Consider the following 15,365-nt stretch of genomic DNA (forward strand, 5'->3'; position numbering starts at 1 on the left):
TTTAAACAAGGTTTAGTGATAAGCACGCATGCATTTGGGGGAGCTACATCGTATCAGAGGGTTGAGAGTCATCGCTAGCTTTCAGGCCCCGGCCGGGAGCAGGGAAAGAGGTCCCAGGATGGAAAATGTTGCCCTTAAAGAGAGAAAACAAAAACAAACCAAAAAACCCAAACGAAACCCTCAAACCAACAAAATCAATCAATCAATCAAACAAAAAAAATCTCCCCCAAACCCCAAACCAACGCACCGTCTCTTTGTAGCTGTGAGCAGCACAATGACAACCATGTCTCCCTCTCTCTTCTTCTTCTTCTTCTTTTTTTTTTTTTTTTGTTGCATCCATTTTAAGGAAATATTTACATTTTTGTGTTTGACAACAGGGATATATATATATATATATATATATATATATATATATATATATATATATATATATATATATATATATATATATATATATATATATATATATGTCGTTCTGTTTTAGCATAAGAAGAGAACATAGGCCAAAATCCAACTAAAACATTACCTTTGCAAGGTCCTTACTACACTAATCCCTTGTTACAACAACTGCAGTTTGGACAAGATCAGGTGTCAGTGCGGGGGCCGCACGGGCGGGGATCCGAGGCGAAGAAGCATGCATGCGAGCACAGGACTTCTTGGCTGCGCCACCATCTCAGGGACCTGGGGCCCAAGGCCGAGCTCCAAAGGCTTGCAAAAGTCACTTCAGTAGGTCCTTGGACTCTCCCGAGATCCTGGCCATGCTCGTCGTGGTGAGGGCGGACAGGTGGGGCGGAGGTGGCATTTGACAGATAGTGCAAGGGCAAGGCAAGCCTGCCCAGTGCTGGAAGCCACTGCCAAGCTGGAGGGCGGGAGGAGTGGAGGGAGTCTTGAGTAAAGAGTGAGGGGGTCTGATGGTGCCAATCCCGGGCAGGGAGGCGGACAGGGAGGTGGAGGTGTTGGCGGAGGACAAGGCACTGCCGAGGATGGGGTGCACCTGGTGCACGGTGCTGGCTGCGTGCGCCGGGTGCCCGGCGGAGTGCCCCACCGTCCCGCAGTGGAAAGCGGAGTGGTGCCCGCCGTAGATCTCCCCCACCAGCCTCTTCATCTCCTCCAGGGAGCTGGTGAGCATCAGGATGTAGTTTCTGGCCAGCAGGAGCGTGGCGATTTTGGAGAGCTTTCTCACGGACGGGCCGTGAGCGTAGGGCATCACCTCCCTCAGCCCGTCCATGGCCAGGTTGAGGTCGTGCATCCTTTTGCGCTCCCGCCCGTTGATCTTCAGCCTCAGCTGCTGCAGATCCTGCTCCGAGAGCTGCTTCTTGATTTTGTACTTGCTGCCCTCCCCTCCTGCCTTGGAGCCATTTCTGGAGAGGCCCTCCCCGGACATCTTCTGCACCAGGTCGTTCTGGGTGGAGGAGACCGAGTTGAGCCTGCTGTCCTGGTGGTGGTGGTGGTGGTGGTGGTGGTGGTGGTGATCCCTCAGGTACATCTCCTCCATGTCTGGTGAGGAAGCTCTGCTGGAAACAGAGCTGGAGTCAGAATTCATTGTATTGGGGGTCCTGAGCCAGAAAAGTCTGCCCTGCTCTGGAGTGGGTGCAGTGGGCTTGCTCTTCTTAAAAACAACCAGAGAAACTGCTGGCTCTGGGAAGAAAAGACAAACACGCGCACACACACAAAGCTAGGAAACTCTCCCCTCGCCCCTAATCTTCCCCTCTCCTCCGCTCTCTGGTGATTCAGCCTGTTTACAGGAGAGCTGGTTGGTGTATGCTTGAACTAACCTCAGCCTGAAAAAGAGGGGCTTTTATAGAGCTGCAGCAGAGAAAAGAGACAAAAGGAGCCCTCCTATCTATAATGGTCTTGTTAGGATGACGTGCCATTATTCAGGGCGGTGCGCTTTGACTGTCCCATTTAGCAAGGACTCCTATTCATATGCATTGTGGTGCCACCCTGGGACACCTCAGCCATGGACCATCAGGAGTCAAGGAGACACAAAACCCCTCTGATTGACAACACGCACTCATCGCTCCGTGTTCACGCCTTCTCCTCCCCCTGTTTCTAATTTCCAGTATAAAGCCGCATCTACTATACAGTAGAAAGAGCAAAGGGTCTGCTTGGGATGTGTATTTGCTTGGGGTAATTTTTCAGGCTAGCATCTCCTCGTTAGGTAACCTGGTGGGGGAAGTCCTGTTGGAGGAAGGACGGGGGTATGCCTTGCTTTGTTTATTATTCTCTCTCTCTTTCTCTTTTGCTGTGTCCTGCTCTCCCCAACCCCAAAAGAAAACAATAGTTTTAAGTTTTGAATTTCTTTCTCCGAGTATGGCCTTTCCCCCTTGCCTTTCGTTTTCCACCCATCTTGCTCATCTCGTTTGTCAGACCTGGGAGGAGCTGTGCAGGGCCCTTTTCCATCGCATTGTACCTGAACTGCCTGCCTCTGGTTGCTTTGTCTAAAAAAAGTAATTATTAGTGGCTTATCCGACCCACAAATAGCCTTCCCCTTAAAACCTCTTAAAAAAATACTTGGCTATGCATCTCTCTCTTTGCTATCGTTTTGCTTTTCCCTTGGCGAAACAAGGGGAGGTTGTTTAAGGAAAGCAATTAAGATAAATAGGAAACTTTGAATCTGTTTGTGTGACAAGGATTTTTTTTAAATTTTGTTTTGGAGCTTTCAATTATTTTTCTTTCCTTTTCCTTTTCCTTTTCCTTTTCTTTTCTTTTCCTGGTTGATTCGGAAGGGTGGCAGCAGAAGCTGATCAGGAGGGAGAGCAGGTCGTATTTCCAGCTCTCAAAGTATTTTCTTTGGATTCACTGAGTAATGTAAGCTACTAAGGTGTTGGGGGAGGAGGGGGGTGGGGAGGAAGTCATCTGTGAATTGGACTGAGAGGCTGCACAAAAGAACTGGACAGAGGCAGGCAAACATCAAGCCAGCGAGGGAGAGAATATTGCAAGCGAAAGCTCAGGGAGGAAGGATCGGTGTTTGCTATAGTAAGTAACCGGCTCCATGCACTGGTTTCAGCCTGCTCCGCTGGTAACAGATGCAGCTGGGGGGGGGGGGCTATAAATGTGCCGGGGTTGTCAGGGGCTGACAGTCTGCGTCTATGCCGGAAAATGTTGTCTTCATGCCGCTCTGTGAGCACCGCCTGGGTGAAGTGCAATGCCAGTGGGCGCGGAGGCAGCCTCTGCAGCTGAGCTCCAGCAATGTGGGGCGAGGGGCTTGGGCGGGGGGTGCTCTCCATCCTCCCGGGAAGGGAAAGCAGGGCGCTGGGAGGGGGAGGGGCAGGATCCTGCCACCAACACGCCTGCTTGTGGAAACCGAGTGCAGTTTGGCCCACGTGAGACGAGGATTTGCACAGATCAAGGTGTTCCCAGAGGCGGCTCAGCCCCCGGGGTGGCCTGCGATTGATTTGTGTGTGCTCTTTACACGCTGATTGCGGGGGGCGGGGAGGGGGACCAGCGGGGACTTGGTGTGACCGAGGCAGCCTGGAAACTCGCACGGTCTAACCCGCCCTGCAGAAACTTTAACACGTGCTGACTGCTCCAGACGGGACAGTAAGACTTCCAGGGGAGTTTGCCACGAGGGCATGGGCTGGGAAGGGGAGACGTCTCTTCTGCGCATCCCTTGGGCAGGCAGGGCCCAAGCTCTTTTTCACCGGAGTGCTTGTAAAACCTTCAAGGGGCTCCAAGAGCCCAACAGAGAAGGCAGGAAGGGCCGGGCACTTTCATCCGATTGGATTGAGGAAAATGTCTGTGGAGGAAAAGGAAAGCCTGCTGACGGTCATTACCGCCTGCAAGCCCGCATCTGGCAGCGGAGCACGTAGCAAAAGAAAGACAGAAACGCTGAAGGCAAAACTGCTGCTCGTTAGGCTCAATTGAGGGAACTAATTCGATCCAGAGATGTGGCGGGTTGTTCCTTGTTCAGGGCAATATATTACAGCAGACAGCAAAGGAACCGGATTCCCTCTCAGCGTAGTTAGGAGGTGCTGAGAGCGCTGGAAACTCTTTCTGCAGGCTGGCATATTTCGTGCGAAAGTTATTTGAATAGTATCCACCAACCTCTCCTTAACCTGACTCTTCTCAAACGATAAATTCCTTTTTAAGGCTATCAGGCGCTGAATAATAAATACACCCGCTGACCGCCCACCCCTTCCCAGCCCAGCGAATAAACCACGGGGGGGAAAAAACAAAACAAAACTACCCAGGGGACTAGTTAACTTCTTGCACTGGGGCCAAAAGACATCCCAAGAGATCCCCATCCCACCCTGTCTTTCCAAAACTTTCCTACCGAGGGAAACAAGCAATTGCCACCAAATTTAAAGAAGCGATTCGCAGAAACAAACCGGGGCGGGTGATTTCAGCTAAACCCTCAGCAGCGGCTTAACAGGGAGGTCCCGGAGGGGTTGTGAATCGTCCCTGCCCGGTGAGTTTCCCGGGCGGTGGAGGGGAAGGAGCGCGGCGGCGGCGGCGCAGCGGGGGAACATCTCCAGATGTTCCAGATGTGCCCGGTGGCCCCCCTCCAGATGTTGCACCAGGAGAACTCGCTGCTCGGGACCAGCCGGGCGCCTGCTCGCTCCCCGGGCGGCCGTAGGTGTCCTCACACTTGGACGTACTGTTTTCTGCTCATGCGGAGGCAGCGCCGGGTCCCGGCTTCCCAGCCGAGTCGGAGCCTCGAAAAGACCCGCAGCCCGCCCCAGGGGCGCCTGGGTGGCCCGCTCCTGGACTCAGGGCAGCGGCCGGTCCTCTCCCGAGGGGACAGACTGACATTAGTGGCAGGGGAGGCTTGTCCAGGAGGTACAGCCCAGCTTTGGAGGGGGAGTGAAAAAGGCGAAGGGGGTGGTGGGGGTGGTGGAGGAGGGGGATTAGTAAGCACTTGGCTGCTGCTTCTGAGATCCGAGTGCCTGGAGGGCTCGAGGCCGATGACTCCCCCTTTGATACAGAGGGGCAGCTTTTCCAGGTGTCAAGCTGGCTAAGTGTTTCCATCCTCCTCCCTCTCAGACCCTACCGGGCTTGCTCTGTGCCTGGCCGGAGCAGAGCGGGTGAGAAAGCCGGAGCCCTGCAGGGAACTTGAAAACCGGGGGCTGTAATGGGCAGACTGGGGGAAAGAAGCAGCAGGAAGCAGCCCCCCACCCCCCTCCCCGGGGGAAGTCTGTCCGTCCTTCTTGCCCCGAGGATGGCTGCTGCCTTCGCAAGCGCTGCTGTCCCTGTGGTTTCACGTCCCCTCCCAACAGCAGCCGCCCAGCCAGCACACCGAGCCGCAGACACTGCCATTGATGCTCAGGTGAGGGCTGGGACCATGATCATCCTCCCCGAACAATTTCCCTGCACATCTGCCCCGCGCCCCGGGTCCCTGTCTGCAGGCCGCTCGCGTCCCGCACCCTCCAGCCTCCAAGGCGGAGCCCGCCACTGCTCGCTCAGCAGCCAGCCACGGCTGGGGAGTTTCCTTGAAATCAATTTACCCCTAGTGTCCAAGCTAATACCCAAGACATATCCAAGGTAGACTTCTTCCCGGGACACCCGTGTCTTCCCTATCATTTGAAATCTCTGGAGTGCTCCGAGACCTGAGTTGCACGCAGGGCGATTGCTCTTCTCAGCTCTGGCCGGCTCCTTACAGTTTCCAGAGGTTCAAATCTTTTCCCTTTTCAAGCTCCGAGGTGTTGGGTTGTTTTTTTTTTTTTGGGGGGGGGGTTGGGTTTTGTTTTTACATCCGAAAGAAGGAAAATCAATATATTCTAACCACGTGGGTGATATATGGGCTGTTTTTCTTGTCACTGGCCACATCAGCAACTAGTGCAAGATTAGTCAGAAAAAAAAAATTAACGGCAAAATAAACTTCTGGTTTATAAATCTAGCCACAAACCAGAGTGACTGATGGCTTCTTTCTCTCTTCCACACAACACGAGGCTATGCCCAAGTATAGATGAATGAAACAAATGGCAGTTAGAAAGATTTTTATAGCAGTCTACAATTTAGATTGATTGAATGATCAAACCATTATTAGCCCCGTTGGAATATGCTAATATAATAAAGCCTCCCCCCAGTCAGTAGACCTTTTTTATTTAAACATAACATAAATTATGGCCTTCTATAGAAAGCTTAAAAGAGGATTTTCTTTTTTTCTTAATTTTTGCAGGGCAAGAGCATTTCCTGAAATTTGTAACCATCCCTACTTGTTGGATGTCTGTGTGTGTATGTGCAAAGCAATGTTTCATACTCTTATATACTCATATATTGTGTATTAAGTACTCACAAACAACTGGCAGACCTTCTAATGTGTGGATTAGGAAACCATTTTTAACAATTTAGCAACCTGGTCTTGGACAGAATTAAGAAGGGGATTGAAGACCTGATCTTGTTTCTATTTTAATGAATAGCAAAACTTCCACTGACATTAGTAAGATCAGAATTAGGCCATAGGACTCATAAAGCCAGACAGTTAAGTGCTTTAATAATGGCAAATGTTGGGTGGGGAGAGAGAGAAATTATGGGAGCCAAATTGTGCTAAAATGTCTAACATTTTCCTCCCCTTTTGATCCGCATCTTGTTAAAGGGAGACAGATTTGGTGAGGAACAGAAATGTTGTCTGGTGAGGTAAATGCAGAACTATATTGTGTGGCATGTCATATTTACTGGATTTGAGGAAATTCCAGAATAGCCTAAATGCTACTTATATAAATACATATGAAATGTAATCCAGAGGCAGATCTGGAAGTTTAATTTTAATGATGCCTAAACAGCATGGCTGGTTACAATTTGCAGGTTTCTTATGCAGTTCTGATTTTAGAGGTAGCTTGAAGTGGATTTTTCCACCTAGATAGGAGTGGAAGTTAAGATTTTCTTTAGACATCATTTATCTGATTAAAGAATGCATTTCAAATTGACTATGAACTATGCCTAATTTTGAGTTTTTTGTACAATTGCTGATGAAAATGAGATGTTTCCTCCCTCTGTGATTAGTGTGGAGGCGCATTACATTCAGCATCTCTTGACTCTATTAGTAGTTTTGTCCTGTCATGGAATGTAAATTTCGATCCCTGATATAAAGAGTGTCTGATCAAAGTGACATAATGTATTTTTTTTTTGTATTTTTGTGGGCCTTTTAGGATGTTATTTAGCTTTACTTATTTTTAATGTCTGAGCTTTGCTTCTTCTTTAACTTAGACATTTTAAAACTGTGCTTTGAACAAAACATTTATCAAAAAGATTATTTAAATTTTTAAATGATTTAAATTTGATATTGTTACTATTTTATTGAGTAATATTGAAAGAGAAAGAAAGAAAGAAAGAAAGAAAGAAGACACCCCCTCCTATTTAGATAAATATTGCTAAAAATAGGTTGTAATCATGTAGTGTGATAAATATGCATGTTATTTTGAAAACATGCATTTTACTAATGAATTCAAGTTTCTTGTGCTGTGTTCTATGTGTTGCTGAATTATGGTTAGATTGGTATTTTATGCTATCTTCTTATCAGAATTGCATAGTTTGAAAGGCTATATAATTCTTGTGGTCATTAAAAACTTATTTTCCTATTTGATAGATTTGATTCTGTTTTAAAGCCGGGGTCAAAATTCCAGTTGACTGCAGTGACAGTAGGATCAGGCACAGAACCTTATTTCAGTTAAAAAGCAATTTTTTTCTCTTCTGGGTTGTACACTTTCAGTCTCACTGACATTGAGAGAAAAAGTCAGGGCAAAAATTGGGCCTTGTTGCTAGGGTTTAATCCTGAAGTCCTTGTCTGGGCCAAAGCTCCTGTGAAATTAATACCAGATCAGGCCATTACTGGATATTGTGAAGTAGACAAAATGACACCTACATTGTAGATAGTAACTACTTTCTCTTCAGTACAGCCCACTGAGGTTGAAGTTTTCTTTCTAGATTTAAATCCAGATTGTCATCATTGATTGTCAAGATTTAGAGACAATATAGATTTTTTTGGACTTTGTTAACATAGTGACAATGTTAGAAGCCAGTTTCCAAAGTCTAATTAGTTTTATTTGAGCTTTATGAATTACTAATCCTTGATGACATTTGCTGTGAATGGCTTGAAATTAATTTCTGTAAACAAATACAAGCACTGAATCAACAGTTTGCATTCCATTAATGTATTTTGCCTTGCACTAAAGACCCCTTAATTTTATATGAAAATGAAAGGATTATGGTAAATCAATCTGAGTGTCTGTAAAACTGTTAGATATTCCAAGGTATTAATTGACAGTGAAATATTTTGCTGTGTTTGGGTTTTTCAAAAGAACAAATACCAGTCACAGTTGCTCGTTATGCATCCATTAGAGAATTTATTTCTTAGATGCTTGGGAAAACTAGCATTATCTCCCACATTTGGAAGGTGTTTGTATCATAGTTATTTGGTTTATCAGTTATAAAAATAGTTGTGGTTAGCATTTGTTCTTTATATATCCATAATAGGCAAATTCTGACAGTATTTGGCAAACCTCCAATTTACTTTGGATTTAGGACCAGTTTTCATAGACTTTATAAGTCTCGGAGGTCTTAATTAATTTCTCTTTTGCCTTTATTCTCTCTATACATATTAAAGCCTTACATATTTTAAATATGTGATGCCAGGATTTTACAATACATGTTTACATTTTCTGCCTTTCCATTCTTTGTCCCTCAAGCTACTTAAAAGTGGTACATATCCAGGTTTCTATTTGCCTTCCCTAAATATCAGCTTTCATTCTGAGCTTTTTCCACTGACATTTTCCAGAATCTTTTCTTATTTCTTCAGTGGCTATTTAGGTGGGTGAATGGAAACATAAATAACAGTATAAACTGAAAATAAAAAAAGGACAGAGAGAAGACAAAATTGTTGGAGGAAAAAACAGATATGTGGTTCTCTGGTAATTTGCAGGTGGTTTTAAATTGTATTACTTTCATAGCCCACGTATTGATGAAATAAAAAAATGAAGTGTAACTGTAGCAATCCAGTTATTTTGCAGAATTACTGGGAAGTTTAATTAAATTAAAAATTGTCATTATTAAGGCCAAATAAAAAACAGCCATCATTCAGTAACTTCTCCATTAAGTATTTCTAAAGTATGGATGGCCAAATAGAAAAAACAATTACTTTTTTTTTAATACACCAAGTGAATTTTTACAATCAATGAGTTCATACAAATTCTGGAATATGCACCAGAAATTATTTCTAGCCCACTCAAACACTTGCACTGCCATTTTGTCATATAGGCCTAGGGATTGACTTCACCCTCCTGATAGTGACCAGTATTTTGTTGTATGGCTAGTAGCACTGCAGTCAATAGGACTACATGTTTAGTAAGGGGCTAATCAACATCAAGAATCTGGCCTTTGAACAAACTTGCTAAAAAGTGAAGTAATCTAATATGGAAATTTTTTGAGCCCCTTGCAATATTATCAGTCTTTAGTTATTATGCTTTGAATCTTTGAATGTACTTGATGACTTTATTATTTAAAACACTATTCAAACAATGTTTTCCCCATGTTTATTTAAATTACTCAGCATCCTTATCTTTATTAAAGCTGTAACTGACTTCAGCTAGGCCATTTATAGTGGCAAAATGCATTCTAGCTGCATTTATTAATTTAAACACATTTGGATAAATAGAAAATTATGCACTTGGGGAAAATGATGTCAAACACAAATTCAACAAGGAAGGCAGGCATTCAGAAAGCCCTAACCCAGGAAAGGATTGGCCTGACAGTTTGCAGCATAATGGATACTACCTGACACATGCAGGAAAGGATAAATTTATTCTGAGATCTACCTAAATGTGGCAATTATTGTGCACAGAAAACAAGTGTGCTAATCCAGGTCCCATTTCAGAAAGGCACTTACGCATGTGTGTGACTATAGTGTTCCCATTGAAATCCATGGGACTGGTTGTGTTTAAAGTTACATGTGTGATTACTGTTGTGTGAAGAGGTTGGTGAGCTATAGAACACATTTTAAGAGATTACAGAAAGTGAATTAGATTTCGCTCACAATCTAAATGGATGGGCCAGGTGAAGGACAGGATGGGGAACAGAGACAGGAAGGACAGAGAGAGGATTCTGTGTGCCCACCAGGCCAATAGTAGGCTTACAAATAGAACTTGGACCACCAGAATAAGACCAGTGACTTATATATTAGACTACTGGGGCTTAACCTTCTGGCCCTGCAGGCCAGATGAATGGCATGGGGCCAGTCCACAGGCAGCATCCTATGGATAGGATCAGTTCACAGGCTCAATTTTGCATGGGATTGTGCATGAAGATGGGCCCCACGTGCTGGATTTGGCTGCCACATGGCCCTGTGCACCAACAATTGAATGTGTCATCCAGTCTGTGGGGTTCCCTATGGGTCCAGAAATTTGATGGTGTGGGAGTGGTGGACTGGCAGCATGAATTACTTCCAGAGCCACAGCAACTAATGCTACCATCACTTTTCTGCCACCATATTTCTTGGCCCATGGGGCCATATTTAGTTAAGTACCACTATACTAGACCACGCTGTCTTTCCATTTTTTGAAATAACAGTTGGAAATATCTTCCAAGTGGCAAGTGCCCTCTTTGAAAGTATTTCTATGAGCCCCAGGAGTATGCTTTATTTGCCAAGAATGATTCAGCATGATCCCAAGGGAAGATGAGATCAAACAGAAACAGAGAAGATGGCACAACCCAGTTTAGTGGTCAAAGTTTAATAAGTTCATAAGCATGGCCAGTCGAGTCCATCACAAGATCAACTTTCTCTACATGACAGCTAAGAGAACTGGCAGTCTCCACTGAGTCAATGATGCTGTTTTAAAGTAGTTGCCTGTAAGCATTCAGGAGTGATGAAGCATGCTCTCTTTCCCTTTTAACTAGTCTCCTCTGGGGTCAGCCCCTGCTATTAACCCATTGTGCAAATACCAAAAGGTTAGCTTCCCATCAGTAGCAGTGTCATGCTCCCAGAAGGTCTGGCCTGAAGCCATTTTTAACTGACAAGAGAATGAACTCCCTTACTGGAGTGGTATAGATATTATTGATGAACCAATGCCTACATACCTGAGTGAAATAACTTGGCATAGTATTAGCAGGCAACAGTTTGATAAAAACCTGGAAAATACTGGTTGGATGTGTTAGTGTCCTAGGACATGAATTTCAGCAAGGGAGATTTAGGGTGGATATTCGGTAAAATGTTCTGAACTGTAAGGTTAGTTAAGCAGTGGAACCTCCACTAACTGTCCTTCATTGGAGGTTTTTAAGAGCAAGCTAAACATGCATAGGCATTGGTGATAGACTAGGCAACCTTTTGAGGTCCCTTCCAACTCTATTTTCTATACTTCTGTGATTATTGAAAGCCAGAGAGTGCCTTCAGCCTTGCACTAGAGGGTAATCAGGACCCACCCCCCAGGGAGATCAGGAAGGCACTGTGCCTCAGAGGGAACAGTCATTTTGGAGACTACTTGGTGCACAGGGAGAATGTGCATTTTGCACGTTCCTAGTGAGACTACATGCCCCACTTACCCTCACTGAGGCGGTTTACACCCTTAGCAGGGAAAGCCTCTATGCTCCTTCTAAGTGTAAGGAGTGTGGCTGCACCCTTGTGAATTTGAAGTGGGATGGGGCAGAACAAGGAGAAAAGAAGTCTTATCTTTCTTCTCTTTGTTTAAGAAAAGACACAATATGTCACTCAAGCAATTGACTATTGAACATTTTCCCTCATCAAATAGTCTCCTTTATCAATATAGGATCCTTGTAGTACAATTAATGATATTATTATTAATAATGATTTTTTTTTTCAAATACCTAACAACTATTAGGGCCTTAACATGTGTTGTTCTTTAAAACTCTGCATGGAAGTGCCTACAATGTACATTGAAAAGTGGGAATGAAAGACTAACACAAAAGACCACAATAACAATTTGGATGGAGGGAGGAGACATCACACTGGCACTGTCATAAACTATAATATACAGGAGTCAGGGAACACTATAGGAATTTAAAAGTTATATATGGATATAAAATGAGCAATTTTGTCACTGCTATAATGTTTTAATTAAAATAAAATCTTTGAATTAACTTATCTTCTATCTGTATTCATACCCAAGGAGGCAATTTCATTTCCAAAAATCTCAGAGGCCTGAAATGTGGAATAGCTTTAAGTTTGGCTTATTTTGCCACCTCTCTATAAACTAAATCTCACCATGTGATGTGCAGGGGACTCAACTCCCATTGTGCATGAGCTGTCAAGTGTTCATATGGGGGCAGAGGTGCTTGACACATACCTGCCACTTCCTTAATTTGATCTTTTTATATGCATTTATTTGCATTTTGCCCATTTAAAATCCTATACAGGCATACCTTGGAGATATTGCGAGTTCGGTTCCAGACCACCGCAATAAAGCAAATATCGCAATAAAGCGAGTCACACAAACTTTTTGGTTTCCCAGTGCATATAAAAGTTATGTTTACACTATACTGTAGTCTATTAAGTGTGCAATAGCATTATGTCTAAAAAAAATGTACATACCTTAATTAAAAAATACTTTATTGCTAAAAAATGCGAAGTGAGCAAATGCTGATGGAAAAATGGCACCGATAGACTTGCTCGACGCAGGGTTGCCACAAACCTTCAATTTGTAAAAAATGCAATATCTGCGAAGTGCAATAAAGCGAAGCACAATAAAACGAGGTATGCCTGTATATTCATCTCTATGCTACAAAGCACAGTACAGTATCAGGACCCCAAAAATTCAGATCCTTTTCTCAACCTCTATGAGAAACCTTCTGCTACCTCTGCCCATGTGTTTTCATTATTGGCAGACTTTGATAAGTTTGGGAATTGCAAAAATAGCAGTTTAACCAAAAGTTGGTTCAAATCCTGATTACTTTATTCACAGGAGTGGAGACACATTGGCTCTTAATAGTGCCAGTAAGATCAGAATTGGACCATTATCTTCAACGAGAAACTTGACCAGAACTTAATAGTTTTTCTATCACCAAGGCAAGTAATATTAGCTGAACTTTTCAGTGACAGTTCAGCTCAAATTTTATTCATCTAGTGTAAATTCTTATGCCTATGTTTATAGCTGCCAAACAAGTTTACACATCTCTCAAACTATAGTTATTTTAACAGTTGTTTGGTATAAAAAACTTTTAATCTTTTTTAATGTGAATATACATGCTTCTCCCCCTTCCAGATCCTAGGAAAGAGTGTTATTCCCCCAGAGCTTTTATCCTAGTGAGCAGGAATGAATGAACAAAAGAATGAATGAATTAATTATTGCATGAATGTATTTAAAAAAAAACCCTCCACCTGCTCTGCTCCAAAAATCTCTCACTGCAAAACATGGATGTTTGTTATTATGGCTATTTATACACTACACCACACAAGGATGTTGCTCTCAATTGGAGTTTTTTGCAAAATATGAACTTTGCAATAAAGATTGCTAATTAAACTTCCTGCTCTATGTAGTATGGGGCATCTCCTATCTTTAGTGTCTTTGAGGTATTTCTGGAGAAAGCACATCAGAAGCAGGAATGAGAAAAGATAGATTTTTTAAAATATCTTTTTAGAAATCTTCTGCAATTCTAAAACACATGCATAACACATATGCAGAGGCAGATCTTCTGCATCCCTGCCTCACACAAAGGGTCCAAATTTACTTTGCGTGTTGAAGGCCGATGCCCAGGAACAGGTGGTTATGGGATCAGGCCTCTCCTTACTTAAATAAAATATATTGTATTCTCCCCCAAACACCAGGGAAAACATCAGTTACTAAAAACAAAACAAAATTGAATGACATCCCTTCATTCTTATCAACACAGTGATAATATTGCCAGAAGTTTGTGTCAGTGAAAGTAGCATTAGCTCTGTCTTCTTGGCAACATATGATTGATTAGACTAAACTGAAGACATACCAGTGTTACCAATGTGAAAGGGTTTATGGCTGAGGGTTGCGGCTACTGCATCATGCTGGATTAGACAGAGAAGAATTTATTTATCCCCAGTAACCACAGCTTTAAACACTAATAAAAAAGCACTGTCCCCCTCATGAAGGTGCTGAAATGCAAAGCAAGCTCTCAGCTCCTTTTCTCTCTCTTGGTGGCATTTGAAAGTGTAAAGCTTTGAATACCAATTGCTTGAACTGGACATATGTGAATCTCTTCTAATCCTACTAATCCCGTCCCCAAGTGCTTCTTTGTATGTGGAGGCAACACACATAGATCTAAGTGAAAGTGGCCATAATCCTGGAAATGTGGAAAAATGTCCCAGTGTGAGAGTTGGGAGAGGGGAAAGCTCCCTAGCAGAGAGGACCTGCTGGAGAAACCATTGTCTCTGTGGGGGTGACTTGGGGGTTGCGGGGGCGGGGGGGAAGGAGAACTCTCACCTTTCTGAGCTGCTGGGAGGAAAGCAAACCTACCCAGCGGGGCAGCTCCCTCGCAAACAGCCATCGCACACTTGAGCAAACCCACAGAACTGAGACAAAGTTTCCAAATGCTGGGAAATTCACCCACTGGTAGCTTTCAGCAGTGTGAGCCCAGCAGGCTAGGTCCTAATGTGCTGACTTCATTATTTCTCAGCCTCGCCTTTTTGAATGGCAGATTTGTTTATGGCATTGGGGGCCATTACTCCTTTTTTCTGTACACAGATATAGAGAGAGAAATCTGGATCTTGGTCTTACTTGAAAGAACTACACACCATGAGCCTGATTCTCACGTTCACTAAAGCCCATTTTACATCAAGGGCAAAAAAAGGGACCTCTGTTTTCATAAACATCAGGATGTCTCTGTGGGTTTAAAATAGCTGTCATACTGCAAATCCTCTGCAGTTAGCATCCCGATCGTTGGTCAGCAATACAGTAGATACATATTGCAATTAATGTTGTGCTTTATACAAATAGTTTTGGGTGACTGATCCATACCAAAAGCTCATGCTTTTTTAAAATTAATCTTCACCTGGACATAAATCAACTACACAGGCTTTAAAAATATGCAAATCCCATAGCTAGAACATTCAGGTTTTCCAAACTATTACTCAGTCATCTACATTTGATTCCTGATCACTGAATAATGTTTAAATCCTACAGTAGTCACTGTGCAGGGAAATGAAGATTTGCTTTTAGTGTTTTCAAAATAAGTTAAAATATGGAGCAATTGATAACACAGTTTGCCAGGGAAATCTTTATTTTGTTCAATAAATCTCTCAATAAAACTATGTTAGGTGAACAAATCAAATGCTATATATTCCCAGTGAGGTGACTGTTTTATTACCTGACCAGACTTTCTGCTTTCATAAATAAGTGTCAGCTGAAATTGACCTGCTGTTTAGTGATTGTATAAAACATCCCAAATTCACTCTGGGGACTAGTCAACCAGTTTTGGTATGTGAATCTACTAATGGAACAAGGGATTTT

The 15,365-nt window shown here is 43.4% G+C and overlaps 1 protein-coding gene and 1 long non-coding RNA gene across 2 annotated transcripts in view; one reads left to right on the top strand and one right to left on the bottom strand.

Moving 5' to 3' along the window:
- Positions 1–521: 521 nt before the first annotated feature.
- OLIG3 (oligodendrocyte transcription factor 3) lies at positions 522–4,728 on the bottom strand. Its single transcript, XM_090040162.1, has 2 exons — positions 4,332–4,728; positions 522–1,511 (listed from the first exon to the last, which is right to left on the bottom strand). The coding sequence occupies exon 2, from the start codon at positions 1,493–1,495 to the stop codon at positions 719–721; it is 777 nt and encodes a 258-aa protein (XP_089896288.1). The 5' UTR covers positions 1,496–1,511; positions 4,332–4,728; the 3' UTR covers positions 522–718.
- Positions 2,880–15,365, top strand: part of LOC149873181 (uncharacterized) — a 103,304-nt gene continuing 90,818 nt past the window's right edge. Inside the window, exon 1 of the long non-coding RNA XR_016441455.1 lies at positions 2,880–2,979. This is a non-coding gene — a long non-coding RNA (uncharacterized LOC149873181). The remainder of the gene's footprint in view (positions 2,980–15,365) is intronic.

The sequence above is a fragment of the Crocodylus siamensis genome, chromosome 1 (assembly GCF_052110815.1).
Source record: "Crocodylus siamensis isolate JL-2025a chromosome 1, ASM5211081v1, whole genome shotgun sequence".
NCBI lineage: Eukaryota > Metazoa > Chordata > Crocodylia > Crocodylidae > Crocodylus > Crocodylus siamensis.

What these genes read in the sequence shown, in the direction of transcription:
- OLIG3 (XM_090040162.1), bottom strand. Translation starts at nt 1,495, where the DNA reads ATGGAGGAGATGTACCTGAGGGATCACCACCACCACCACCACCACCAC.